Here is a 26,963-nt window from a genome sequence, read left to right on the forward strand (position 1 = left end):
AACTCTTCCTCTTTTTTCATAGAAATCAAAGTTGTCTCTCAGACTCAATGTGTACTCCTTTAGAGATTTGTATGTTGCAAGTCACATTCAAGTCTGTAGCAGTTTTTGCAATGTTTTGCTACTCTTGTCAAAACATTGTAAAATATCGTACCACGTGTCTAGTAGAATAGTCATTCTCTTATTTGAAAAATTGTTTACTGATTTCAATTCAATTAGTAAAAAAATTTTTACCAAAAGTTTTTTTTTACAAAACGCTGCAGCCCCCTTTTGCTTGCGGCCTAGTGGTAAATCCGGCACTGGATATAGAGGATGACCCGTATTGACAGGGTGACACAAACTTATGTTTTTTTAAATGGTATATTTTGACATTTTTGGATTCTTCTCGATGTCTTTTTTCTCAAAATATAAGGTTTTGTAATATTATACGAGGTAGTTTAAAAGATAATTATTTTATTGTTAATTTCGTAGCAACATTCACACCCTGTAGAATTGTAGTGATTTGACATCAAAGATTCTATTTATGGTCAAACGATTTTTAATATAGTTTACTACAACATTAATAGTTTAATATGCAAAGTTTAATATTAATATACAGGGTTGTTCAAAACTCGGAATGAGTATTTTCTGAGTTTTCTTAAATGGAACACCCTGTATTTTAGTACTCTCATGAAATTATATTTAATGGTAATTTTTTATTTCTTAAGCATTCCCTATACCTAAGTGCTTTAATTTTTGAGTTATTCGTGATTCTTTAATCCAAACATTAATTGCAACAAAAATTACGTGAAATTTTATTAGGTGGCTATGCAAATATTCAATCAAAAATAATTTTTCAAAAAAAAAAGTAGATATTAATCTAGACTGATCCTTAATTTATTAATATTGGATGAGATATCCAAATATTTACGTAGTTAAGATTGTTGGTGCGTAAAATATGAATAAATTATACAAGATTTTACATAATTGGCTATGACAATAAATTTGCTAAAACATTTGACATTATGCTATTTTTGTAGTTCCAGTTGCGTTATTACCATTACTAATATTAATTTTTTTAAGAAGTAACTGATTAAAATGGTTTGTGTGCTAGGAGAGAATAACAAAAATGTGCTACTAGCAATAAGAATTTTTCATCAGCAATTCCCTGATAAACGAAAACCAAGAAGATAAACTTTTGAAATTATACTAAAATGGTTTCAACGGACTGGATACTTAAATTACCAGAAACCTGATCGAATAAAAACTATTGTAAATGCATAAAATGAATTAAATGTAACCCTTAGTGTAACTGAGGATCTGCATATTAGGAAGGAAGTTCTTATAATCTAACTATCTAGACCTAGACTTAGAATGTTAAAATCGTTTTAGTGTATGTACTTTCAAAAGTTTCTCTTCTTGGTTTTCGTCTATCAGGGAGTTGCTGATGAAAAATTCTTATTGCTAGTAGCACATTTTTGTTATACTTTCCTAGCACAAAGACCATTTTGATCAGTTATACTCATTAGAACAATTCATATTAGTAATGGTAACGAAGCAACTGGAACTATAAAAATAGTATAATGTCAAATGTTTTAGCAAATTTATTGTCATAGCCAACTAGGTAGAATATTGTATGTTTTTATTAATATTTTTCGCACCAACAGTCTTATCTACGTAGGTATTTGGATATCTCATCCAAAATGAATAAATTAACGATCAGTCTAGTCTAGAATAATATCTACTTTTTTTTTCGAAAAATTATTTTTGATTGAATATTTGCACAGCACCTAATAAAATTTCACGTAATTTTTGTTGCAATTAATGTTTGGATTAAAGAATCACGAATAACTCAAAAATCAAAGCACTTAGGTATAGGTCGAATGCTTAAGAAATAAAAAAGTACCATAAAATACTCATTCCGAGTTTTGACCAACCCTGTATATTAATATTAAACTTTTCAATATATTATTAATGTTTAACAATAGTAGACTATATTAAAAATCGTTTGACCATAAATAGAAACTTTGATGTCAAAATCACCACAATTCTACAGGGTGTGAATGTAGCTACGAAATTAACAATAAAACGTAATTATCTTTTAAACTACCTCGTATAATATTACAAAACCCTATATTTTGAGTAAGAAGACATCAAGGAGAATCCAAAAATTTAAAGATATACCGTTCCATTTAAAAAAACATAAGTTTGTGTCACCCTGTCAATACGGGTGACCCTGTATATCTGAAAATATTTTTAAATTATAATCCTATCCGTGCCCCAACTTTTATGTGAATACCTTTTTTTCGTATCTCTTAGGACAAACGAGTAATTGGACTTTGTCACACTAATGCCCCACCCTGTATGTTTACAGTAAGAGATTTTTCCCTGAATATAACATGAGGTCTTCTTCATATAATTTACTGCGATAAAGTAGAATTTTGTGGTATGATTGCTATTGTTGACAATTAATAAAATTGGTAGTGTTTTTATTATAAAACATTGATGAGTAAGTCAGGATATAGTTCGTCTACAAAGATGATTAGCTATATCCACACTGTTGCGATTTCACTTTCAACATTAAATTCAACATGGGTTAAGGCATGCTTTTCGGTGTGCCCTAAGCGCATCTATTTTCCCTGTCCACATACAGTGCCTTTCAGTCTATTCACGATGGATAAAAGTGACGCTATTTTGCTAGGAGAACTAATTATTGCATGTTTGGTGCAGGGCCGGATTTGCCACTAGACCGACAAGGCACTGGCCTAGAGCGCCAAATTTGTTAGGGCGCGAAACGGGCGGATTTTGTTCGCATTGCCTATCTCCGAGTACACGCTGGCACAGTTTACCACACATTAAAAGTTTAAAAAATATAAGAGCGATGCTTTAACATACCCCTTTTAAACATAACCGTGAGAATATAGGGTAAGGCAGATAAAGGGCCTATTAGAAATATCTCGAGAACTAAAGGCAACAGAATCATGAAAATTGGAATAAAGGGGTTTTGAAGAGTGATCTATTTAATGAAAATATTTTCATCTATTTTCTACTTCCGGTTATACCGGAAGTTGCTTATAACTTCGTTTTTTTTAAATTGGACACCCTGTATATTTTTACATTTTTGGATTCTACTCGATGTCTCCTTTCTTAATATATCAGTTTTTATGTTATTATACAGGGTAGTTTAAAAGATAATTACGTATTTTTATTAATTTCGTAGCAACTTTCACACCCTGTAGAATTATAGTACTTTGACATCAAAAACTCTATTTACGTTCAGATGATTTCTTATATAGTCTACTATTGTTAAACATTATTAGTATAGCTATATATTGAATTTTAGTATACAGGGTTGGTCAAAACACGGAATGAATATTTTCTGAGTTTTCTTAAATGGAACACCCTGGATTTTAGTATTGTAATGAAATTATATTTTATGGTACTTTTTTATTTTATAAGCATTCCCTATACCTAACTGCTTTAATTTGTGAGTTATTGGTGATTCAAGCCAAACATTAAATGCAACAAAAAATACGTGAAATTTTATTAGGTTGGCCTTGATATTATTCAGTCACAAATAATTTTTCGGAAATAAATACATATTAATCTAGACTGATCGTTAAAATTCCCAATAATGGTTGAGCTATCAAAATACTTACGTAGTTAAGATTGTTGGTGCGATTAACAATTAAGCACAAATTAAAGCAGTTAGGTATAGGGAATGCCTAAGAAATAAAAAAAGTAACATAAATATCATTTCATTACAATACTAAAATACAGGGTGTTCCAGTTAAAAAAACTCAGAAAATACTCATTCCGAGTTTCGACCAACCCTGTATACTAAAATTCAACAATTAGCTATACTAATAATTTCTGACAATAGTAGACTATATTAAAAATCATTTGAACCTAAACAAAGTTCTTGATGTCAAACTACTCCAATTCTACAGAGTGTGAAAGTTGCTACGAAATTAATTTAAAAAACCTAATTATCTTTTAAACTACCCTGTATAACAATACAAAACCTCATATTTTAAGAAATAAGACTTCGAGTAGAATCCAAAAATGTAAAAATATACAGGGTGTCCCATTTAAAAAAAGGAAGTTATAAGCAACTTCCGGTATAACCGGAAGTAGCAAATAGATGAAAATATTTTCATTAAATAGATCACTCTTCAAAACCCCTTCGTGCCAATTTTCATGAGTCTGTCGCCTATAGTTCTCGAGATATTTCTAATAGGCCCTTTATCTGCCTCACCCTGTATATTATTTACTAATTCTATTACTTTCTATACATTGTACCTGTAGACCGTGTCACAGTATATAGAGGTTCCACAGTAAAATCACTCTTCTGTCGGCGCTTTGATCTCAGGAAGTAATACCGGCAGTACGCAATTGGTAATTCACCAGTGGTGGATGCGGGTTTTCCCTGTTAAAAGCCGTACGTTTCTATGCGAATAGCAATGCGAGAGTGGGGCAAAAGCGACTGCCAACATTGCGCGGTCGCCATGCGCGACTACAGATTTTACTTCCAATTTTTCGGAGAGTGGTTCTACTGTCCCTCTTTATACTGTGACCGTGTCACAGCGCAGGTAAGATGAATCCCGCTCGCTTTGCTATTTTTTGCCTATTAGTTGCGTTCGCGGGTACAGTGGACAAATTGTCGCCGACAATTTCTAACGTGACTTAATATAAATAATACCGTTAATAGATAAATATACAAGGTATATTTACTTTTAATTAATATTAATAACTAATTATTAAATTATACTACTCTACATTCACACTCAAGATGCAGTAGAAGTAAACAAACCGAGATACGTTAACTGTTACAAAGGGCACTCCTGAATAATGATTTAAAATGTGTATACATTGTAAATCACATATGATGATTTACAAATTTTATACATTGTAAATCATGATTCAGGAGTGCTCCTTGTAACAGTTAACGTGTCTCGGTTTGTTTACTTCTACTGCATCTTGATTATGAATGTAGAATAGGTAAATATACCTTGTATATTTATCTATTAACGATATTATTTATATCATTTTAAAGTGCGCATGCGTTTTTCTGCTAATTTGTCGCAGACAGGCACCCGCGAACGCACTTATTATCTATCTCATTAGTCATCGCCCCCGCCAACCGCCCCTCCAACCCCACATTCCCTTCTCAGTTAATCGACATGTCACTGCCTGCAGCTCAGGAAATCTGTTTATTTAAAACGGTCTTGGTATTTGTCTGTATCGTGTGTGTCGGTCGTGCTATAGCATCAGAGGTCAAGTTGTGTTTATTTTTCGAGTTTCTGTTGTTGCATTCTGAGGATGAGGGCGCTGTTATGTATTTGATTTCGTTGTACAGTAATTGATTTAAATTTAGTTAATACTTATTTATTGTAGTATTATGTGTTATATATATATATACAAAATGAGTTTAAGAAAGTTAAGTGCTGTTAAAAAACCAAGTGGTGCGCAGTACAAAAAGCTCAGGGTAGAGCAGGAATTGAATAAAGAAAAACTTCCTAAACTAACAAAATTTGTTTCTAAAGAAAAAGAGAGAGCAAATGAGAAGGACGAGGCCGGTCCGAGTGTTTTATCAGCTAAACTACCCAGGCAACCAAGTGACGTCATATAACGTTGAGGAAACGTCAGTTATTGGTTAAATATAACACGTGTTTGAACATTACGTCATATAGACGTCTTTTGTAGGTGATTTTAAATACGTAAGATTAATGACGTTAAAATTACGTTTAAAAAACGTTTTAATTTCAGACAGCCTAAGTCTGACGTCACAAAATTGGGAGGAGCTTGCTTGTTTGCATTGACGCTAAATGTTCATAAGAAATTTCTCATTTACGTGGTTTGTGTCCTGTGTGATAAAATAAGACTTTTCATTTAGATATTTAGTTGAAGAAACGTGTAAATTAAGATATTTTTATGTGTTTTTGCTCAGTGAGTTAGTTTAATGCAGTAATTCTTCTTGACAACTATTTAAGGTTATGTTTATTTGTTTTTAATTAACCGTTAAATGAAGATATTAAGACAGCGTTAAATTAACCCACATAACAATGATGTTCGCATCATGTTCTAAGCATATACTACCAACATTCGTCGGAGTATATTCTTTTTAGTATATGTGTAGTACAAGCATAGCATCTACCTTAAAAAACATTCTAAATTTCATGTTCTTTGCATATACTTCAAAGTATATTCTCGTTCCGAATATACTAAGTATATTCGTGTACGTAGGATCTCGGAATATTCGTAAAAGTTTATTCTTAGAATATACCTTTATCGAATATTCTTAACACATACTTATAAGTACATTCTTAACACATACTTATAAGTAGATACTTTTAAAATATCTTAAAAATAATTTGTATGTATAGGAAGTATAATATTAGCCTTATAGATTATCAACTTCGTTATTTTTTAGAATACATAATTAATAAAATTTATGTATGTAGGTAGTATTGGACGAATTTCATTTCAAAATTGTTGTAGGGTAAAAAAGTTTAAACATTAATTGTATTAACGTTATTTTTAATAGATACTATTAAAAATTCGTTTTCATAATTGAAATGACTTTACCATTTCGAGTTTATCATGAATCATTAGTATTTTTACATCCCTTTACATTCAATTCAATAGGCCATTTCGCAGAACCAAAACGTGCCAAAATGCACAACCAAAGCAACCAAAGGCTTTGGCGTTGCCAACTGTCGAGTAAGCTTTTTCCGTCAACTTACCTTAAAAATTCCCACTTTTATAAAAAAAAACTTCCCTCCTGTTTACAAAATCTGAGAAGATATGTAGAATTATTTTCAAATATTTTGATTTTTTCTTAATATTTTACAATTTGGACTGGAACAATAATTCCCTTTTGAGTTAACTTTTTCCCTTTATCACCTTTTATGTTGAAAATTCCCGCAAAAAGGGAAATTTCTCTCCGTTTGGCAACACTGACCACCGATTTTGTTATTCCACAATACATTCATAACCCCCCCCCTCCCCCCATCATATTCTGACCATTTCTATTCTTACCTGAATGGATCAGGGATAGGAAAAAACCGTAAAATATGAAAAAGAAAACAGGCATTATTTCATTATTTGTATCATCTATGGATCTATGCAGTGTTAAGGATGAAGGCGAATGATGTAGTACTAGGACTAAAGAACATACATAATCTGTTTATTTTGTTTGCGGTGCTTCAAAGTACATATAATCTATTTTGATAACTCAATATTACTTAAATAGGTAAGTACATATAAGTATTATATAAATTTTAGTTATTTATTATGCATAGTTTAGTTTAGCTAAATATTATATAATGATTTATATAAATAACTAAAATTTATAAATATGTACTTACTTTTTAAGTAATATTGTAGAATGTAGGTACTAACTACATTCTCATTTGCAATTAAAATATGTAAATAGATATTTGGTAGAACCAGTAGAACCTAAGATGAGATTAGGTGATGCTGAAAACATACTTCTAAGCAATATAGCACTTGATAGCACTTTCTTAGAATATTCTTAAAAATATAATATTCTTCCCATACAAAGATGTGCGGTAGTACGTTCTTAGTATATAAATAGAAGGTTTATAGCACTTCCTTGGAATATTCTAAAAAGTACCTTCTTGGTATAAACTAAAAAGATGTGCGGTAGTATGTTCTAAGTATACACATAGAAGGTTTATAGCACGTCCTTGGAATGTATATACTGAAAAGAAGTGCGGTAGTACATTCTAAGTATATACATACGTTTAAGTACTGTAATGTAGTATATACTCAGTATCTGCTCTGCACATTCGCAATGGTAATTACGCACATTCTCAGTATATACTTTTTCTGAAAAGTATGTTCTATGAATCTACTAAGAACATGAAATTGTTATGTGGGAAGATATTAGTATGCTGGCTATTAGTTTCATATATATGTTGTTTCAGTTTTGACACAGTAAGTAGGTATATAACTAGTGAAAATTCTATAATGTGAGGGCTGGTACAATCAGGCAGAATCAATGATGCTTCAAGCCTAGCGCACAAGCGATCTTAAACAAGTGGTAGTACTTATATCTTCGACACATGGGACGTAGGCCTATAGGTTTTATGTTATGTACCTATTTTTTATACTATTTTGAAACATCTGAAAGAGGTCACTTTTTGAAAGTATTAAAGACGTGGTTTTACCGACGTGAAAAAAACGTAGATACGATTACGTTTTAAAATCGTCACAATTATGACGTCAAATCGATGAGACAAATACACGTGATTTTCAACGTCAGTACCTACTACGTCATAGAAACACGTCAATTGGTCATTTTTATGACGTGTTATATACGTTATAAAAACGTCGTTTGGTTGCCTGGGTAGTGGTTGAAAATGAAGATGGAGCAGTGACAGTAAATGAAGAGGACAAAAACTTGAAAACTACGAAAATACTGTATTTAAATGATGAAACGAAGTGTAAAGGCCGCGTCCCACGATCAAATAATTTGATCAAACTGGTTTGAGCAAACTGAAAGTGACAGTTAGTGACGTCACATCCTGAGTGTTCATTGTGGATAATAATGAAAAATTTTAATTTTAAATAAAGTACAAACAAGTTAGACAACTCAATACAAAGAATTTGATCAAACTAGACTGATAGTGAGAGCACAGATTTTTAGAATTTCAAAAAAACTGCAATTGTGACGTCACTTTGACGTTCTTCCTCAAGTACGTCAAGTTTGCTCAAACTGTTTGATCAAATTATTTGATGGTGAGACGCGGCCTTAACGTAGTTGATGATTATGATGTTGGTGTATGTCGGTTCTGATAACAATTTCAATTCTTTGGCGGCATTTAAATTTGCAAAATGGAGTATATCTGAAGAGTTACGTGATTATGTGGCTCAACACGGTGCATCACAAAATCGGCAACCAACTTACACATCATCAAAGTTGGGAGAGGTCAAGGCGTGGGGCGCCAGAAATATTAATGCCTAGTCGGATTCAACATGTAAATCCGGCCCTGGTTTGGTGTTAAAGAAAGTAAAAAAACATGAAAAATTGAACCGAACAACTTGGATGAAGAGTTATTTTTAAACTCATGTTTCTATTCTAAAGTATTTAGAAGGCAACGACAATGTGTTGTTTAAAAACATTACAAGGATGTCAAAAAACAACTTTGACAATCTTCTGTATATGGTTAAGCCATTAATAGAGAAATGTGACAGCAACTTTAGAAAATAAATACATGCTGAAGTAAGATTGATGATAACTTTGCGCTTCCTGACAACTGGAGATAGTTATTCATCATTAATGTACCTGTTTAGAGTGTCAAAGCAATCTATAACATTATTACATATCTTAAACATTATTTAGATAAAAAAGTATTTTCTTCTAATTATAATTTATTGTAGGACTGTACAAAATTATGCAAAACTGTTATTAACTAAAAGGAACTTAAATTATAATTATCAAGGAACGTAAAAGTTATAAAGTATGAAAGACAACAGTTTTCAGTCTCAGTATCGTCACAAGTTCGAGGGTTTCTTTGTTTAGCCTCGGTGAGCACTGCTGGGTGTATCCATCATAGTCTTTTGTTTACCTTGACGTCATAGAATCAGCTATACAAATCATCTGCTTATATGCAAACCAGGTAGGGCCGTATTGACTTTCACTTCTTCCAACACTTTTCTTCTCCATCGATATCTTTTGGTGCTCTTTTGAAAAATAAGATTTCCAACATTTTATCTTGGAGAGGACTGTAAAAATGAATGCATTAATGCTTTCACTTCGGTGAGAAAGTATGCGTTGTATCGCACGCAAAAAGATACGGAGTGTGGACATAGCGATTATATAGTTAACAAAAACAATATTTTATTATCAAAACTATTTATTGAAATCAGTCTTAGAGCAAAATATGCTTTAATACTAAATGCAAGTTCCAGATAATATATAGCTTACAAATAATTAGCTAAAAATTAATCTAAGTTGGGATAATTAGACTAAAAGAACAATAAAACAGCTTAGAAATATACAGGGTGTCCAGAAACTCTACCGACAAACGAAGACAGGAGATTCTTTAGATAATTTTAAGACAATTTAGCTCAATTAACGTAGTCCGAAAATGCTTTCTAAGGGAGCTAGAACTCTTTGAAGATGGCTTCTTGTAATTAGCTTTTCTTAAATACCTCCGGAACGCTTCAATTTGGAAAAACAAAAATCGGTATGTATACATATTTATCTTCTAGAGATAAATCGATTCCATCCATTGCCAAGTTCTAGTACCGATCATAGGCGTCCGTTTTGGGTAGGGCAACGGTTATTTTACCACATAACTTTTTTGTCTTTAACTTTTAAGCATTTTTGACACTGGATTATTAAATTGTGAGGTATTCTAGTGCTAAAAGGTATTCTAGTGCTCTTAGTTTAAGTCCGTAGGACACACGGTTTTCTAGAAAAATCGAATTGAAAATTTTTCGTTTTTTGAATTTGAATAAAAATTTTAAAAAAATTTAAAAAAAAAACGGTGTATTTTATCAACTTAAAGCAAGAGTAACTTTTAGTACTAGAATACCACATAACTTAATAATCTAGAGTCAAAAATGCTTAAAAATTAAAGGCAAAAATGTTACGCGATAAAATAACCGTTGACCTACCCAAAACGGACGCATATGACCCGTACTAGAAATTCGCAGTTAATGAAATCGATTCATCTCTGAAATATAAATAAACGTACCAGTTTTCAGATTTCTAAATAGTTTTTTTTTGGAAATTCAAAAAAAAAGAAAAATTTTCAAATTGATTTTTCTAGAAAACGGTGTATCCTATCGACCTAAAAGAAGAGTACCTTTTAGTTGTAGAATATCTCACAATTTAATAATCCAGAGTCAAAAATGCTTAAAAATTAAAGATAAAAAAGTTATGCGATAAAATAACTGTTACCCTACCCAAAACGGAAGCCTATGACCGGTACTAGAAATTCGCAATGCATGGAGTCGATTTATCTCTGGAAGATAAATATGTGTACCAATTTCTGTTTTTCTCAATAGAAGCGTTCTGGAGTTATTTAAGAAAAACTACTTACAAGGAGCTCTAGCTCCTTTAGGAAGCATTTTCGGACTAGGTGAATTGGGTTAAAATATTTTAAAATTATCTGAGGAATCTCCTGTCTTCGTTTGTCGGTATAGTTTCTAGACACCCTGTATATTATAAAGTAGATGAAAATCGGTCCGCATCTCTTCCTTTCCTCTTTTTAAAATGTATACTGTTCTAAGATTATTTAAACATGGTTTCTAGTTCTAAATAACTTTTTTAATAATAAATTTTGATATTTACAAAAAAAAAGTTTATCTACTCGATCTCATATATTATGCATAAGTTTTTAGTTTGTGAAAACAATGTATTTTAAATGGGGTTTACTTTTTCGCACTGTTTTTTGGCACACTTTCATAACGAGCGATCCACAATTATTGGGATCAAAGCTAGCCGTGCAAAAAATTACGTATGTCTTGTTTTAATCTGAATTTATATCATTGGTTTATCAATTAATTTTGATTATCATTATAAAACATAAAAAATCAGTCAAAACCTTTAACACAGAACTTTAATCAAAAATAAAAAGCATTCACAAAATTATAAGTAACAATAATAAATAAAATCAAACAATATGCTGTACATATATGTCCACCATCAACATCTCTACATAACCTAACTTTTCTTGTTAAGTTGACGTACAATCCGACAAGCGAGACCTTCTCTTATTGTGTATTACTCGTGTATTTTCGCTCAAGGTCACCCGCCAGCTATAGTTTGTCGGATTGTACACTGCATAGGTGAGGTAAACTGGAAAGTAGGTATATCTGAATAAAGAATAGACATGTACTGTATAGCTATCTCTGTCGTTATAATCAAATATCCTTAACTCGCGTTGTCATGGTGATGACATTTGAGCAATAAATTACAACAAAAATTTTGACAGTTTTGTGGTTTGAAAGAAGTTAGAATTTTTAAATGTCAAAGGTCTAACAATTGTAGAATAGAAATGAATTCCAGTGACGAACAGTTAGTTTTTTTTTATTTGTTTATCGTAGATAACATATTGTATGAAACTGTGCGTGAAGTACTTTTTGCGAACTTACGCGATGTATAGCACTCACGCCGCTATCGCTCGTGCTCTAAACACGCGTGCGTTCGCAAAAAGCATACTTGACGAACTGTTTCATAAATAACTATTTCTTACTCTTGAATAAAATTCATATTATACCTACTCAATTAAAAGAAGGGCAAGACAAGGATGCACTCTCTGTTACCTCTATTGTTCTGAAAAAAAATTTTGAAGGAGCATTAAGTATTCTAGGTAAATAGGAAATAAATAAATAACATACGAAATGTTGACAGTACAGTGATCTTTGCAAACAGTCAGAACTTCCAAAGATTATAGATAGAATCGACTATCATATCGACATATCCAAAAACAGAAACTGAACTGGAGATATAATGCACTTATCCAAGAAATTAACGCACTACTGTAAAAATTGGTCAGTTTTAAAGGCTTGAATTTCCTAAACCTGTTGTCCGATTTAAGTGATTTTTTTACATGTTATCGCCTTATTCTTTAACAATATCGCTGTAATAATATTGTTGCTAGACAGGTAAATTGTCATTGTATACCGAGTGGACAATCAAACTGTGATTTTTTCTCAAACTTCACGTCACCCTGTGAAATATTCTATAGCCTCATATTTCGTAACATTCCGTTTTTATTTATTCATTCGCTTATGTTAGATAATAAAAAAGTTAGGTACTTTAAGAACTAGCCTTGTTTTTCATCAATACTGGGTAGTTTTAAATAAGTATGGCAAACTTTAAGGGATAATTCTGCATGAGAAAATAGTGAGTTGGCTTTGTAAACGTATGTCCGCAAATGCTTCGTTTCCGAGATACGGGATGTTAAATTTTTTCTTACAAACTGACGTTTTATTTATGGCTCTCAAACCGGTTAAGATATACAAATGAAATTTGGTGGGTTTTAAGAGGTAGTTATTGCACGTTTTTGATATGCAATTAGGAATTTAATATTAACCACTGGTGCGCATACAGGTAATATGACCCTTATGTGCGCCAATGGTGAACATAAAATTCTTAATTGTATGTCAAAAATGCACAATAACCAACTCTTAAAACTCACCAAATTTCATTTGCTATATCAACCGGTTTTAGAGCAATAAATAAATCATCAGTTTGTAAGAAAAATTTCAACACCCCCTATCTCGGAATCGAAGCATTTGCAGACATACGTTTCTAAGCAAACTGTCATTATTTTTCATGCAGAATTACTCCTTAAAGTTTGCCATACTTATTTAAAAACATCCTGTATTGATGAAAAACAAGGCTAATTGTTAAAGTACCCAACTTTTGTATTATTCAACATAAGCAAATGAATAAAAAAACAGAATGTTAGGACACATGAGGCTATAGTCAGAGGTGGATTTGAAGATTTGTCGCCCCTGGGCTATCTACAATTTGACCCCCCCCCTGCTATTTTTTACTTTGTTATCAAAATTTGCCGTCCTCAGCTATAGCCCATATGTAAATCCAGCCCTGGCTGTAGTTGGATTTTAATTTCAGTATTTTATAAACGCTAGAATATTCCGCAGGATGACGTGAGCTTTGAGAAAAAATCACAGTTTCATAGGTACACCCGATATACGCTCTAATGACCTTAAAAATTGAAAAATAATAATTATGGATAAGCATCAAACATCAAAATTCGCATATATGTTAACATCATAAAAACTAATTAAAACCCCAATTCAATTAGTATTAAAAAAAAGATAGGCTGTAGATGAGAAGAAAATCCTATATTTATTAGACTAAAGAACTGTTTATTGTTGTAGCACTATTTTTATATCCTTTTTTAATTAATGAATAAAAACTGAGTTATCATCATCATCAAGGCGTTTCATTCCTGATAGAATATATTTTGCCGCTCTTACTCAGAGCTCTCTGATTCGAATCACTTCGCATTCTTCTTGCGTGTTATCATAGTTTGCTGTATGACTTGGTTTTCGTTACAATTTTCTTCCACTTATTTTGATATGTGCATAATTCCCTCCAATTTCTCACTTTCAGGATTTTGATGTCCCTTATGACCTGGTCCTTCCTCTTGGTCTTTCAATTTTTGGCTTCCATCTGGTGACCTTCTTAATCAGTAGGTTGTTCTTCCTTCTCTCTATGTGTCCTAGCCATATCAAAAAGTGAGTTTTAATAGTAACAAATAGGAAAATTTATTGTATGCTATATTTGAGGCGCTCAGAGCAACAGTGGCCTAACCCACATCCTACAATTTTACCAAAACGCTTTAATCACATTAAAGTTATCCCTTATTTAAGTATTTTCAGATGCAGAGTAGCTCAAGCAATGGTTGCTTGAGCCACTCTGCATCTGAAAATACTTAAGTAATGCATAACTTAAACATAATAAAAGGGTTTTGGTAAAATTGTGGGATGTGGGTTAGGCCACTGTTGCTCTGAGCGCCTCATTTGTTCTGGATAAAGCTTTACATTATTATCAATACTACTGTATTTAAGTATCGATATGTTTGTATTTCACATGTTTCCTAAGCGAATCCCTAGTATTGAATTTTTTGTTGCAACTATCACATTCAAACTCTTTTAAATTATTATGAACTCTAATATGGTCCTTCAACTTAAAACTATTTAACAGAAGTTTCCCACAAATATTACATGAAACTTTCTTTGACTCATGTGATTTAAGATGGGAATCAAGATACTTTTGAGAGGCCACTTGCTTATTGCATATTGAACATTTATATTTTTTTATCCCAGTGTGTTTACTAAGATGTGTTTCATAGTATTCTTTTCTTAAGAATCCTTTTTTGCAAATCATACACGAGAACGGAAACTGTTTATTATGCATTTTCATATGAAATTTTAGGTTGCATAGACTTTTATAACTATTTTTACACTTTGTACATGAATACTTCTTGTCAGTGCTATGTGTGATTTTATGATTTTTGTATTCTGATATTTTAACAAAACCAATATTACATATAGAGCATATAGCTATGAATTTCTTTTCATGCTTTAATTTGACATGATTTTTATGTTGTGTATTGGTAGCAAATTTTTTGTCACAATCTTTGAATTTACACTCAAAAGGGAACAGTCCTAAACATACATTTTCATGATACTTAAGATGAGATCTTGTTTTAAACAATTTTGTACAGTTTTTGCACTTGAATAGTGATGGCATTACATTTTTCTTTGCATGTTTTCTGTTATGAACAGTAAATTTCTTCCTACTTCTAAACATTATTCCACAGTATTCACACAGTATGCATGGTTTCTTATGCATATTTAAGTGATATAAGGAATATTTCTGGATACATAAAATTTTGTTGCAAATTTTACATTTATATTTCATTTTATTTTTTAGTGGCCTTTTTTTAATTTCTCTAAAAAAGGTTTTATTTTCAATACATGTTTTCTTATACTTCAACACAAGTTCATTATTGAATGTTAAAATTTTAAGTTGTAAGTGATCAATGGTATTAATTAAGCCTAAACAATCATTACATACATAATGTTTAGTAGTAGGAATTTTACCTAAAATTCTTTCGATTTTATTAATCACAGGCACTTGAGTAGACATTGTAAGTGGGCTTTTAGAAGTCAAATAATAAAATTGGATTCCAAATGGAGTACAAATCAAATTACAAATAACACATTTATTTAACTGCACTGACTGGTACGGTTTATCCTGATCTTCACTATTTGCCATTTCACCTTCTGATTCTTCTACAATAATGTCACTGTCTTCATTTGAATCTTCCATCTCTATAGAAGGCAAAACAGGATCTAGCTGTATATTTGTAGTGGTATAAAAGTCACTTTGTACTTGTACATTATTTTCTTGATTACTCATATAGCAGTTATATCCGTTATATTCTACATAATTATCGTAACTTGGAAATTTATAGTTTCCATTTTTAAATAAAGTTTCATTATTGAGCACCATTCCGTTAGCATTAAAATTGCAGCTTTTTAAATATGCACTATCATATGTTTTCTGAGAGTAACATTTAACTGATTTTTCGTATTGGACACAAGAAGTGTAATCATAATTTCTTTGATTATTGCTATTTAATGCATATGTACACTGATTATATTTATTATAACCCAGGTCTTTATTTGTATCCTTATACATTTCTGGATCTAAATATTCAATATTACTGCAGGGACTTAAATCTTTACTGCTTATATCAACCATGTCCACTGTGTCAGTAAATTTGTTCTTTTCTAATTCTGATGTTCTGTTCTCCCATTTTGATGAGTGCATTTGATTCTGGTAGCTGATAGAATTATTTTGAATATGTGATACATTTGGTGAGAAATGGGGTAATATATGGGAAAATGAACAATTTTGTTGAGCTTGTTTGAAATGCAGTTGGTGGGAATATAAACCATAATTTTCCATTGAGTATAATATATCATCAGTCATTTTTCAAAAACAAAGAATATCTTTTTAAATCACCAGTTCACACTGCCACTACTATAGTACTATTTATATGGATCACTTTTAGTTTAAATAAATCATAATCAGTAGTTCAGTCAGGTATCTCACTATTTTTATTTTGTTATTTATTTATTTTGAATAGATTAACGTTTAGTTGTCATATCAAAGCATTCAAAGATAGACATTTGTAGATGTGTGACCTAACCCCGTAACACAAGACCATAATATTGAAATTTGACAACAATGAATAGAGGGCCTATAAAAATATATGACAAAACAAGAAAATGGTACTTGCCAAAAAACACAGTCCCAAGAAAAGGATTGAATTGATTATAAGTAGCCAGCAACAAAAAACAAAACTAATAGCTTCAAGTTACGTGATAGTGGATTTTTGTAGTAAGTGAAACCTGAATGATGAAATGGAAGTGACATCAAAAAGAAAATCTAATTTATTTTTATCTCGTGAAGTTTAGTGTGGTGAGCCAAAATTCAGGTGTGGTATTGAAATTAAAAAAAAACGCAATGAAGATTCAAAGACATTAACCATACATTGTTATATATCAAGTTATTGCCAACAACTTCAAAATAAGCATTTGTTCACAAATTGAAAATATTCTATCTTGTTATTTTGAAGCCGAAAACAGCAGTATTAGGTAATTCAGAAACATATTGTCAAGTTAATTTTTTAAAATTTAAATTTATTAAATTAAATTACGAAACAGTTTATCCATCAAACATTGAAAGACATACCTACATTTGTTATCTACGTTATCTAGTTTGAAATATTTTTAATGAAATAACTCACTCTGCCCTGTTTAATTAGAGTGAAGGTGTACTACTAAAGTACTAAATTTATTAATGTATACATAATTATAAAATGGTGGACAATAATAAATTGTCAATATAAAAAATCCGCTGCTGTACAAATAAAAAGAATTTTTAAAGGCATTTGATAATATAAACGTATCCAGTTTTTAGAAAACTTTAATATTACTAGATAAGTGCAAGTGGAAATCTTTTGGATATACCTACTAATTCTTCTGTATCTGTTGATACCCATAATGCTGTGCATCAATGCAGCCTTCTTTATAGTAATAATTAAAGCGATGGTGACGGCCTGTTCAAATAAAGACGGCAATGACCAAGCACAACCAATTTATTCTATTATTAACACAATGTAAACATTTATTTATATGCAAAAATGCCTAAAATAACGCCAAAATATTAAGTTGTGAGATAAAAAGAAATGAAAATAGTGGAGATGGCAGTGGCGGATCCAGCATCGTCAAGAGGGGGGCCGATTAGCTAAATGTCTACGAAACATAAATGAATAAATTAATGTTTTTTATAATCTTAATATATAACTTGGTTTGACAGGGGGCGATCGCCCTCCCCTGGATCCGCCACTGGGATAAAACTGTAGATTCAGCGATAAAACATATAATTAAACTTACATTCTATTTATTGTTTCTCACCTTTAAGGCCGCGTCTCACCATCAAATAATTTGATCAAAGAGTTTGAGCAAACTTGACGTACTTGAGGAAGTACGTCAAAGTGACGTCACAATTGCAGTTTTTTTGAAATTCTAAAAATCTGTGCTCTCACTATCAGTCTAGTTTGATTAAATTTTTTGTATTGAGTTGTCTAACTTGTTTGTACTTTATTTAAAATTAAAATTTTTCATTATTATCCACAATGAACACTCAGGATGTGACGTCACTAACTGTCACTTTCAGTTTGCTCAAACCAGTTTGATCAAATTATTGGATGGTGGGACGCGGTCTTTAGATGTATCAGAGGAGTATGCAAACTGTTGTGGCAGTTGCCAAACTCGTCCGATACGGCTAAAGGTGGGAAATAATAAGTAGAATGTAAATTTATAAGTATTTATCGCTAAATCTCCTACCTCCACTAGTTTCATTTCTTTTTATCTCAGAACTTATATAATATACATTGCGAAACAAAAAGAGATGAAACCATGAAACTAGTGGAGGTGAAAATTATAGTTATTAGCATATAAATTAACATAACATTACATAGTTTCCCACCTTTAGACGTATCAGAGGAGTATGACAACTGTCACTGTGACAGCAGAATTTGTAATAGAACGTAATGTGACAAGAGAATGTAATGTGTAATGTTAGTTTATACGTTTATAACGATAATTTCCACCTCCAATAGTTTCATCTCTTTTTGTTTGGCAATATACAGTATGGTGCAAATGAAAGGAATAAATTCGTTATTTCGTAAACCGGCGACATTAAGGAAAAATCCCGAAACAGGTCGATTTTTATGTTTAGATTATGATACATATTTTAGCATATATATCACACGCGTGACGTCATCTATCTAGGCGTGATGACGTAATCCATAATTTTTTTTAAATGAGAATAGGGGTCGTGTGCTAGCTCATTTGAAAGAACATAATTATTTATATAGGATGTCCAAAAACAATTTTTTAAATTAAATTAAATTGACAAAAAAGAAGAATGTATTTAAATTATTTAATACAAAACACTTTTTACTGTTATCAGAAAACAGAAAAAAAATGTTTATTTGAAAAATAAACCTTGATTTTCGCTTAAATTCATTGTTTAAGCCAGCTCCCTCTAGGCACCTGCTTTTTGGAAGTTTGAACAATTATTTTAAGCGAAAAGCAGTGTTAATTTTTCGAATAAACATTTTTTCCTGTTTTCTGACAGTAGTAAATCTATTTTGAAATAAATAAATTACATACATTCTTCTTTTTTTGTCAATTAATTTAATATAAAAACATTGTTTTGGACACCCTGTATAAATAACGATGTTAATGTTTATATTACTGAATAGAGAATTGAGTAACCTTTTAAATGAGTTAGCACATGACCCTTATTCTCATTTAAAAAAATCATCTATTATGTCATCACGCCCAGATGGTTGACGTCGCTTGTGTGATATATATGCCAAAATATCATAATTTAAAAATAAAAATCGACCTGTTTCGGGATTTTCCCGTAAAATCGCCGGTTTACGAAATAACGAATTTATTCCTTTCATTTTTACCATACTGTATGTTTTCCATCTTTTACGGTATTTTGCCGGTTATCGCTTTGCGGTTATATTTAGCGCGCTCATCACTGTATATTATAGTTCCGTGTATGCAGGTTTACTCATTACAGTGAGCGTTATGAGATGTAATATATGAGATATAATATATACCTTAAGGCCCCGTCTCACCATCAAATAATTGACAGTTATTTGATCAAACTTGACAGTTAGTGACACAAAGTGACAGTTAGTATGTATAGTTTGTGTCACTAGTCAAGTTTGATTGTCAAGTTTGATCAAATAACTGTCAATTATTTGATGGTGAGACGGGGCCTTTATAGCTCTCCGTGCGTGACAAACTTAAAATTATTGTTATTGTATAAATAATATATTGTATAGAAATAAACTTACAAATTTATTTGAAGAACTTCCCAGACTTAGGGCCGGTTGTTCGAACGCTAATCAACAATGATCACTATCAAATATTTAATTACTGTCACAACTGTCAATGTCAACTTTGATTGGGTTGCTGAAAACATAATTATTGGTTACAATTATGAAATTAGTTATAGTCCTTTTCATGAACATTTTTCAGTGCGTAACCATTTTTCGATTTCTCTCTAACGCATTAAATTGTATGTGACAGAAAAAAAGGCACGTCGGTGATTACTTTGGTAATTATTCTAGTTCGGTGATTATACTAGTTGTCGATAGATGGCGCCATAATCAAAAAATAATTATTTATTAAATAAAATAATCATATTACCAATATAATCTGTACAATTTATAAGACTATACAAATCAAAGAAAATACCATTTTATAAATGCAATAGACACAATTGATTTGTTTTTATTCCAAACTGAAAATAAAATGTGACAACTATCAGATTTAACTAAAATGTCATGTTAGAATAAATGTCATAAATGTGTATTATCACGGACTTACCTTTTTTTCTATAATTTGTGACGCACTGAAAAATGGTCATGAAAAGGAGAATAATTCATTATGTTAATAATTGTTATGTTAATTGATTAACTAATCTCATAATTATAATCAATTATGTTTTCAGCAACCCGATAAAAGTTGACATTGACAGTTGGTGACAGTAATTAAATATTTGATAGTGATCATTGTTGATTAGCGTTCGAGCAACCGGCCCTATAAGTATAACATATTAAAAAATCACTTAAATCTGCCAACAGGTTTGGGAAATATAAGACATTAAAAATGACAAAATTTTTAAGTGGACGGATTTCTATATGCACGCAAATTTATATAAAAATATATTATATTGAACTAAAATCATCTTAATAACATACCTTTTAATGTTCTTTATAATTTGGAGCACGAAATATTGTAAAAAATTTCAGTTTCCCTGTAAATTATTTAAAAACCAATGAGAACTGTCAGAATTAATCGGTCTACCAATAGATGTTGCCAAATTTCAACTTCATGGCTTGTTAAGTAAAGGTGGCTATGACAGTGCGTATTTGTTTGACAAGCAATTGTGTTAAAGACAAATATGTCATGTGTCATATATGTCATTGACGCGTCTTCGTTGTTTACACGAATCCTTAATTCGCACACTTGATCCAACGTTGCCAAGTCACTAAAATCTCAATATTTGACACCAATTTGACAATTGACAGATTATCTTTTAAAAATAAATGTAAATAGTTATCCTTACATTACTGAACAAAACAAAGTCGGGAACAATGGATATGTAAAAGCCATAAGGAGAACAGAACTAAAATTAAAATATGAAAGAATATGCAATAAACATTGTATAAAAGTGGTAAGTAATTCAATTAATAAGGTTTTTAAAAAATGTCTACAATAATAAAGATGTACCTAAGTAATAATTCAAACTTAATTATTAGGAAAGCCAGCCACTTTAAAAAGATATTCCAAACTAAAACATGGGTTACCAAAGCAGGCAATAAAAAGAAAAGGTGATCTAGAATGCAAGAGAAGAGCTGATGAAAGAAGTAAATGTAAAGAAAATAATGAAGAGACTTCTCTGGACCATGTAAGTATAAGATATTAAGATATAGTTTATTACAATATGGTTAGATGCAAAGCTCACCATGTTTTAATATAGCCTAAACTGTCCTTCAATCTTTTTCTAATGGTGCTACAACCCTTTGTGAGTCTTGGTGTGCTTAACAACATTCTGCCCTGCCAGATACTTTTCTGATGTTCATGGTTTTAAGATCCCCCTCTATATCGTCTATCCATCTTTTATGGGCCCTTCCTCTTGTTCTATTTCCTTGGGGCTTCCATCTCTGGATTACTTGTACAGCTCGATTATCTGGCATTCTTTCTGAGTGATCAAGCCAATTTAGTCTTTGAGATTTTACAATTCCAACAATATCTGCGCTCTGCATTAGTATTATCCAGCTCGTGGTTCATTTTAATTCTCCACAAACCATCACTGCAATGTGTAGATTTGTTTTGTAGATTCTAAGGGTAGACTTAGTAACTTACTTTTCGTCAAGTCTTTGTATGCATAAAATCACTTATTGCTGCTAAGAATCCATGCTTTTCTTGACTGGCGTTGTTGTCATTTATTATTGAGTCTGAGTAGTGAAAATGGGAGGCATATTCGTAGGTATGGTTTTCTACCTTCAGATGTTCATGTTGATTTTACTTTGTGCACTCTGTATATTTTGTTTTACTTTCATTTATATATAAACTAAACATAGTAGCTTCCCATTTCAGGTCTATAGCTTTTTCTTTTAATACCTTTTTGTTGTGGCTTATTATGGCAACTGCCCTTATATAAAACTAACTAAACTAACCTAAACCTTCTAGGTATAACTATCCTAATAATAAAATACAGTTGTCCCTTGATAGTCTGACAGGTATGGGACCAAAAGGTCAGACTACCGAGCATGTCGGAGTATCAAGTGTGTACTGTACTTTTGTGGTACTTTCCACATTTGTATGATTTTTATGGTACACAACGTAAAATTTTTATTTATGTATTTGTTTTTAGGAACAAACACCAGCTATTTTATATATGTAGAAAATGGAAAAACTGCTGGAACTTTACTTTAAAGGCTTTTGACTAGTGAAGATTTGGATAAACAACAGGAGTTACTTTGGGCTATAGCTACGTGCAAATTTATTTTCTTGTGGCTTCCTATGTTTATTCTTATTAACTATATCTACACTTTGATATGTTTTTAGTCGCATGAAGATTTTATAGTTTATTATTTTATGTATATTGTTATATTTGTGTTGAATAAACATTATTATTATTATTATTGCCTTAATTTCCATTAAATAAATTAACTGTAATCAATAAATCGTTTTTAATGTTGATAAATAAATTATCAATAATGATTCCCAAATATTTTATTTGTTTGACAACTTCTACAAAATAATATTTCGTAGTAATAATCAATGCTTTGGTTTAAGAAATAGACAACTTAGAATAGAAATATGCTTTTTATCATGGAAAATTGTACAATTTTATAGACAATGCTTACAGAGTCATAAAAAATACAAAACAATAACAAACACAAAAATCAATAACAAGTTTAACTTGAATTGGTGCTCTACACATATTATTACACATACTACATATTATTGAGTGAAAAACACTTTAACCCATTGATAACAAAAACTTTCCATAGAAGGCCACAATTTTTAAATCATATTTTCTTTTAATTGTAAACGGCGATCATATTCTACTGCTTATTATTTTTTTCTGTTATAACACCCTCTATAGCATATATTCAAGTATTGTTATACTTTGTATTAGAGGTATTTTTTAAACTGTGTAATTGATTGCACTTGACCAACTTCATGTTTGCAAAATAAATTCGGTACGACTATATACGTTCGTTTTATTGTAAGCCTTAAGATATTGCTTAGTTTGAAAAACACTATTTTTATATCAACTTTTATTTTTAGAAATTGATATGGCAACAACACATCACTGCCTATTGATTTCAAAGGCGGTGATTTAGAGGCAAACGCTAAATAAACAGCAAATATGTGTCTGAGTAATATATTAAAGGTTGCTGAGTTAGGCTATCTTTAGCTTATTCTTTCCATTTCACTCCTGTAATAAAAGTTAGTACTTGGTTCTGAATTTACCTGGTATTTACATAGCACCCAGTATCTTACCAAATTCTTTCCCCACTCGAGCCGACAATTTAAAGTAACCCTCTGTTATGGCCCAACAGAACAGGCCATGTCTGAAGTTACCCCTACGAAGCAATCTTAATTGCCGCTACGAAGCGATCTGTTTGTTTTTTTTCGCAAGCCACTTTCACAAAATTTCTTACAGTTCTTGTACATATATGTATATAGGTCTGGCTCCAGCGTATGAAAAAAAAGTTGATTAAGCAAGCTGAAAATTTGTTAATAGCTTAAGGGTGTCTAGTCGGACAAACTTTGATATATAGGAAAAGGGGTTTTAATTGTGGAACAGGTTAAAAATTTGGAACTGTCAGACCACTAAAACGTCACCTGTATTTTGTCCGACAGAACTTCCAATTGAATTGTTACCCTTTCATTAAACTCTCATGCAAAAATCAGGTTGCTATTTATCACCAAATGAGAATTATAAATGAGTGGAACACGTAGAATATGTCAAATGACAGGAATTATAGCAGGTGATAAATAGCAGTCTGATTTTTGCATGAAAGTTTAATGAAAGGGTAACAAATCAATTGGAAATTCTTTTGGACAAAATACATGTGACGTTTTCGTGGTCTGACCGTTCCAAATTTTTAACCTGTTCCACAATTAAAATTTCCAGTGTTCCCATATATCAAAGTTTGTCCGACTAGACACCCTTAACCTATTAACAAATTTTCAGCTTGCTATTAATCAATTGTTTTTTCATACGCGGGATCCTGACCTAATAGCTTAAACGCTTGAATAAACTTATTTTAGCTTGAGCTTTATCATGTATGTATATTAGTAAGACAAAAATTAAACTTGAAAATATATGTATAACGCACGCAGTTACTGACTACCTTTAATGATTAAATTAATATATTACTAATCATTATATTATGATTGTGTCACATTAGGCGCGTTCCAAGTGACATGAAAACCCAAGGTTGCCAGGTCAAAAAATTAAAAATCACCAGACAATTGCTTAAAAAGTTGCCAGATTTTGCTAAAAATCACCAGATTATTATGAGTATGCGCAGTAACGAAAAATGTGTTGCTGCACATAATATTGCGCATGCGCATTCGCGTAACCATTCGAGAACTGTAATGTGAAGGGTTGGAACAAACATAATAAAACAATAATTAGAATACAAATGAAACGATTTTTTTTTGTAAAATATAATGTAAAATGTAGGTGTTCATTTTTATAAAAGGTACTGATAATCCCGACAATGTAGATTATTTAAAACTTAACGTTTTATGTCTTAAACTTGGCCTGACAGACGACCCTCGTCGAGCGGGGTGTTATACAAAATTGTTTTGTTGGAAACCTAGTAATTTTTGCTCATGCTAATAAATTTTTAATACAAATTAAAATTGAAAAAATAGTTCCTAAGAACCTTTGGGATTTTAGTTTAGTAGATGATCAAACCAACACAAAACGTGACAAAACTATAAAATATGAAGAACAGTAATCACTTAAAACTCTACAGCTGACACAAGAAAGATAAAACTGCTAAATTGATATGTTGATATTAACTGAACTGGTTTGTTTCAGTGGTGTCATGGCAAAATTAGCAGTGCGGGAACGCAGTGCCGGAACGCATTGCTAATTTTTGTTTACAAAACCTAAATTCTCTATTATTTTTTTTTCTTTTCTTAACCAGTGTGGGAACGGCGTTCCCACGCGTTCCCACACCATGACACCACTGGTTTGTTTATAAAACCAAGACATAAATTATTGGAAGTGCATGAACACTTGCAAGAGTAGCGTAAACTTCGGGAAATCCCCGGTTGAGCACCACAGAGGCGGATCATTTTATATTACAAAATTAGACTTTTTGTATTATATGAATATTAGGCAATTCTTAATAACGAATAAAAAACATATAATCGTACTTTTTAAATAAAAAAATATAATATAGATAAGGTCAAAAAATCACCAGATATTAAGCTTTTTAAAAAAGTTTTCACCATATCACGAAATGGGTTAGAAAATCACCAAATCTGGTGAATTTTCACCAGACCTGGCAACCTTACCGTCCTTCGTACTGCCCTCGTCATGCGCATTATAAAAAATGCGTTCCAAGCGAACATGAACGATGATTGGTATCGTACACCGTGTTGTTCCAAGCGATCCATGTACCGCTTCGAAATCGGTAACTGAACGGCCCTTTTGATTTGATACATGCCTTCAAGCAGAAACTATTTGTACTGACTTGCGCAGTTAGGATTGTTTTCATTTTTACTGGTCACTGCTATGAGATCAGCTGATGATTCAATAATAGAATAATCCACAATTTACGCTATTAGTACCTGTGAATCTTGATTTCCGTTTAAATAATTATTAATTCTTTTTTTTTTTCAAATTAATCTTATAAAAATGGATAATTTATTATTTTCTTTTTTCATAGAAGACAACGATTTAATGTCAGATATCGATTCTGGGGAAGGTTTTGAAGCTGAAGTGATGTTTAATGAACATGTTAAGTCCACTTTACATCAACAATAAATTGAACAAGAAATTGACAAAGTTATTTAAGGTCAAATTTGGCTTATACAAAACACAATTCTACATCCAATTTTGCCGTGAATAAAAAGAAAATTGACAAAATAAAACATATCCAATTGTTCTATTTCATCAAATTATTTCACTTTCTTTTACAAACCATACATTTTGTACTCGTCAAATTTGGTATTGAATAACTTTGTCAATTTCTTATTGAATTTATTGTTGATGTAAAGTGGACATTAGAAATATTAATTTCTAACCATCTAGCAAACTACTATAATAGTGGTACAGTGGTACTACAGTCCAATCGATTTCGTGGCGGTTCAAGGGATCGTACAAATGTGTCGTCTTGGAACGAACCTATTGTGTGCTGGCACAATGCATCGACTTTTTTAAATTTACCGCGCATTGACTGTTACCCGTACAATTGGCAACGTTGGATCAAGTGTGCGAATTAAGGTTTCGTGTTGTTTACCGGTTAACCCTTAGACAAGGAAAGAGAGAGGACGAGTAATCCTTGACCAAAAGTGAAGCCAAACTGACACCAGAGATTTTGATCATCGACGTATCTTTGGGGTATTGTTATGCATTGAGTATTTAGAATAAAAACATGAAATGTATTTAAAATGAAGAATTTGTGTACGGTAAATGTTTTATTAAGTTGCTCATATTACGTACATATGTTTCAATACATACATATGTTTTTATTACGAATTTTAGATGATGATTTACTTTATTTTTTATGAAATTTTAACCTTCAACGAACAGCCACCACTGGCAA

General features: G+C 31.4%; 1 protein-coding gene and 1 long non-coding RNA gene across 2 annotated transcripts; one reads left to right on the forward strand and one right to left on the reverse strand.

Annotated features, from left to right (window-relative positions):
* Nucleotides 1-11,554: 11,554 nt before the first annotated feature.
* On the reverse strand, nt 11,555-18,704 carry LOC126890011 (zinc finger protein 431-like). Its single transcript, XM_050658813.1, has one exon. The coding sequence runs from the start codon at nt 16,490-16,492 to the stop codon at nt 14,555-14,557; it is 1,938 nt and encodes a 645-aa protein (XP_050514770.1). The 5' UTR covers nt 16,493-18,704; the 3' UTR covers nt 11,555-14,554.
* A 2,482-nt stretch (nt 18,705-21,186) lies between these two features.
* On the forward strand, nt 21,187-22,805 carry LOC126890012 (uncharacterized). Its single transcript, XR_007700250.1, has 3 exons — nt 21,187-21,331; nt 21,417-21,565; nt 22,535-22,805. It is a non-coding gene; the product is annotated as an uncharacterized LOC126890012 (long non-coding RNA).
* Nucleotides 22,806-26,963: the final 4,158 nt, after the last annotated feature.

This window comes from Diabrotica virgifera, chromosome 8, assembly GCF_917563875.1.
Source record: "Diabrotica virgifera virgifera chromosome 8, PGI_DIABVI_V3a".
In the NCBI taxonomy this organism is placed as follows: Eukaryota; Metazoa; Arthropoda; class Insecta; order Coleoptera; family Chrysomelidae; genus Diabrotica; species Diabrotica virgifera.

Coding starts and splice junctions, on each gene's coding strand:
- LOC126890011 (XM_050658813.1), bottom strand. CDS start 16,492: ATGACTGATGATATATTATACTCAATGGAAAATTATGGTTTATATTCC.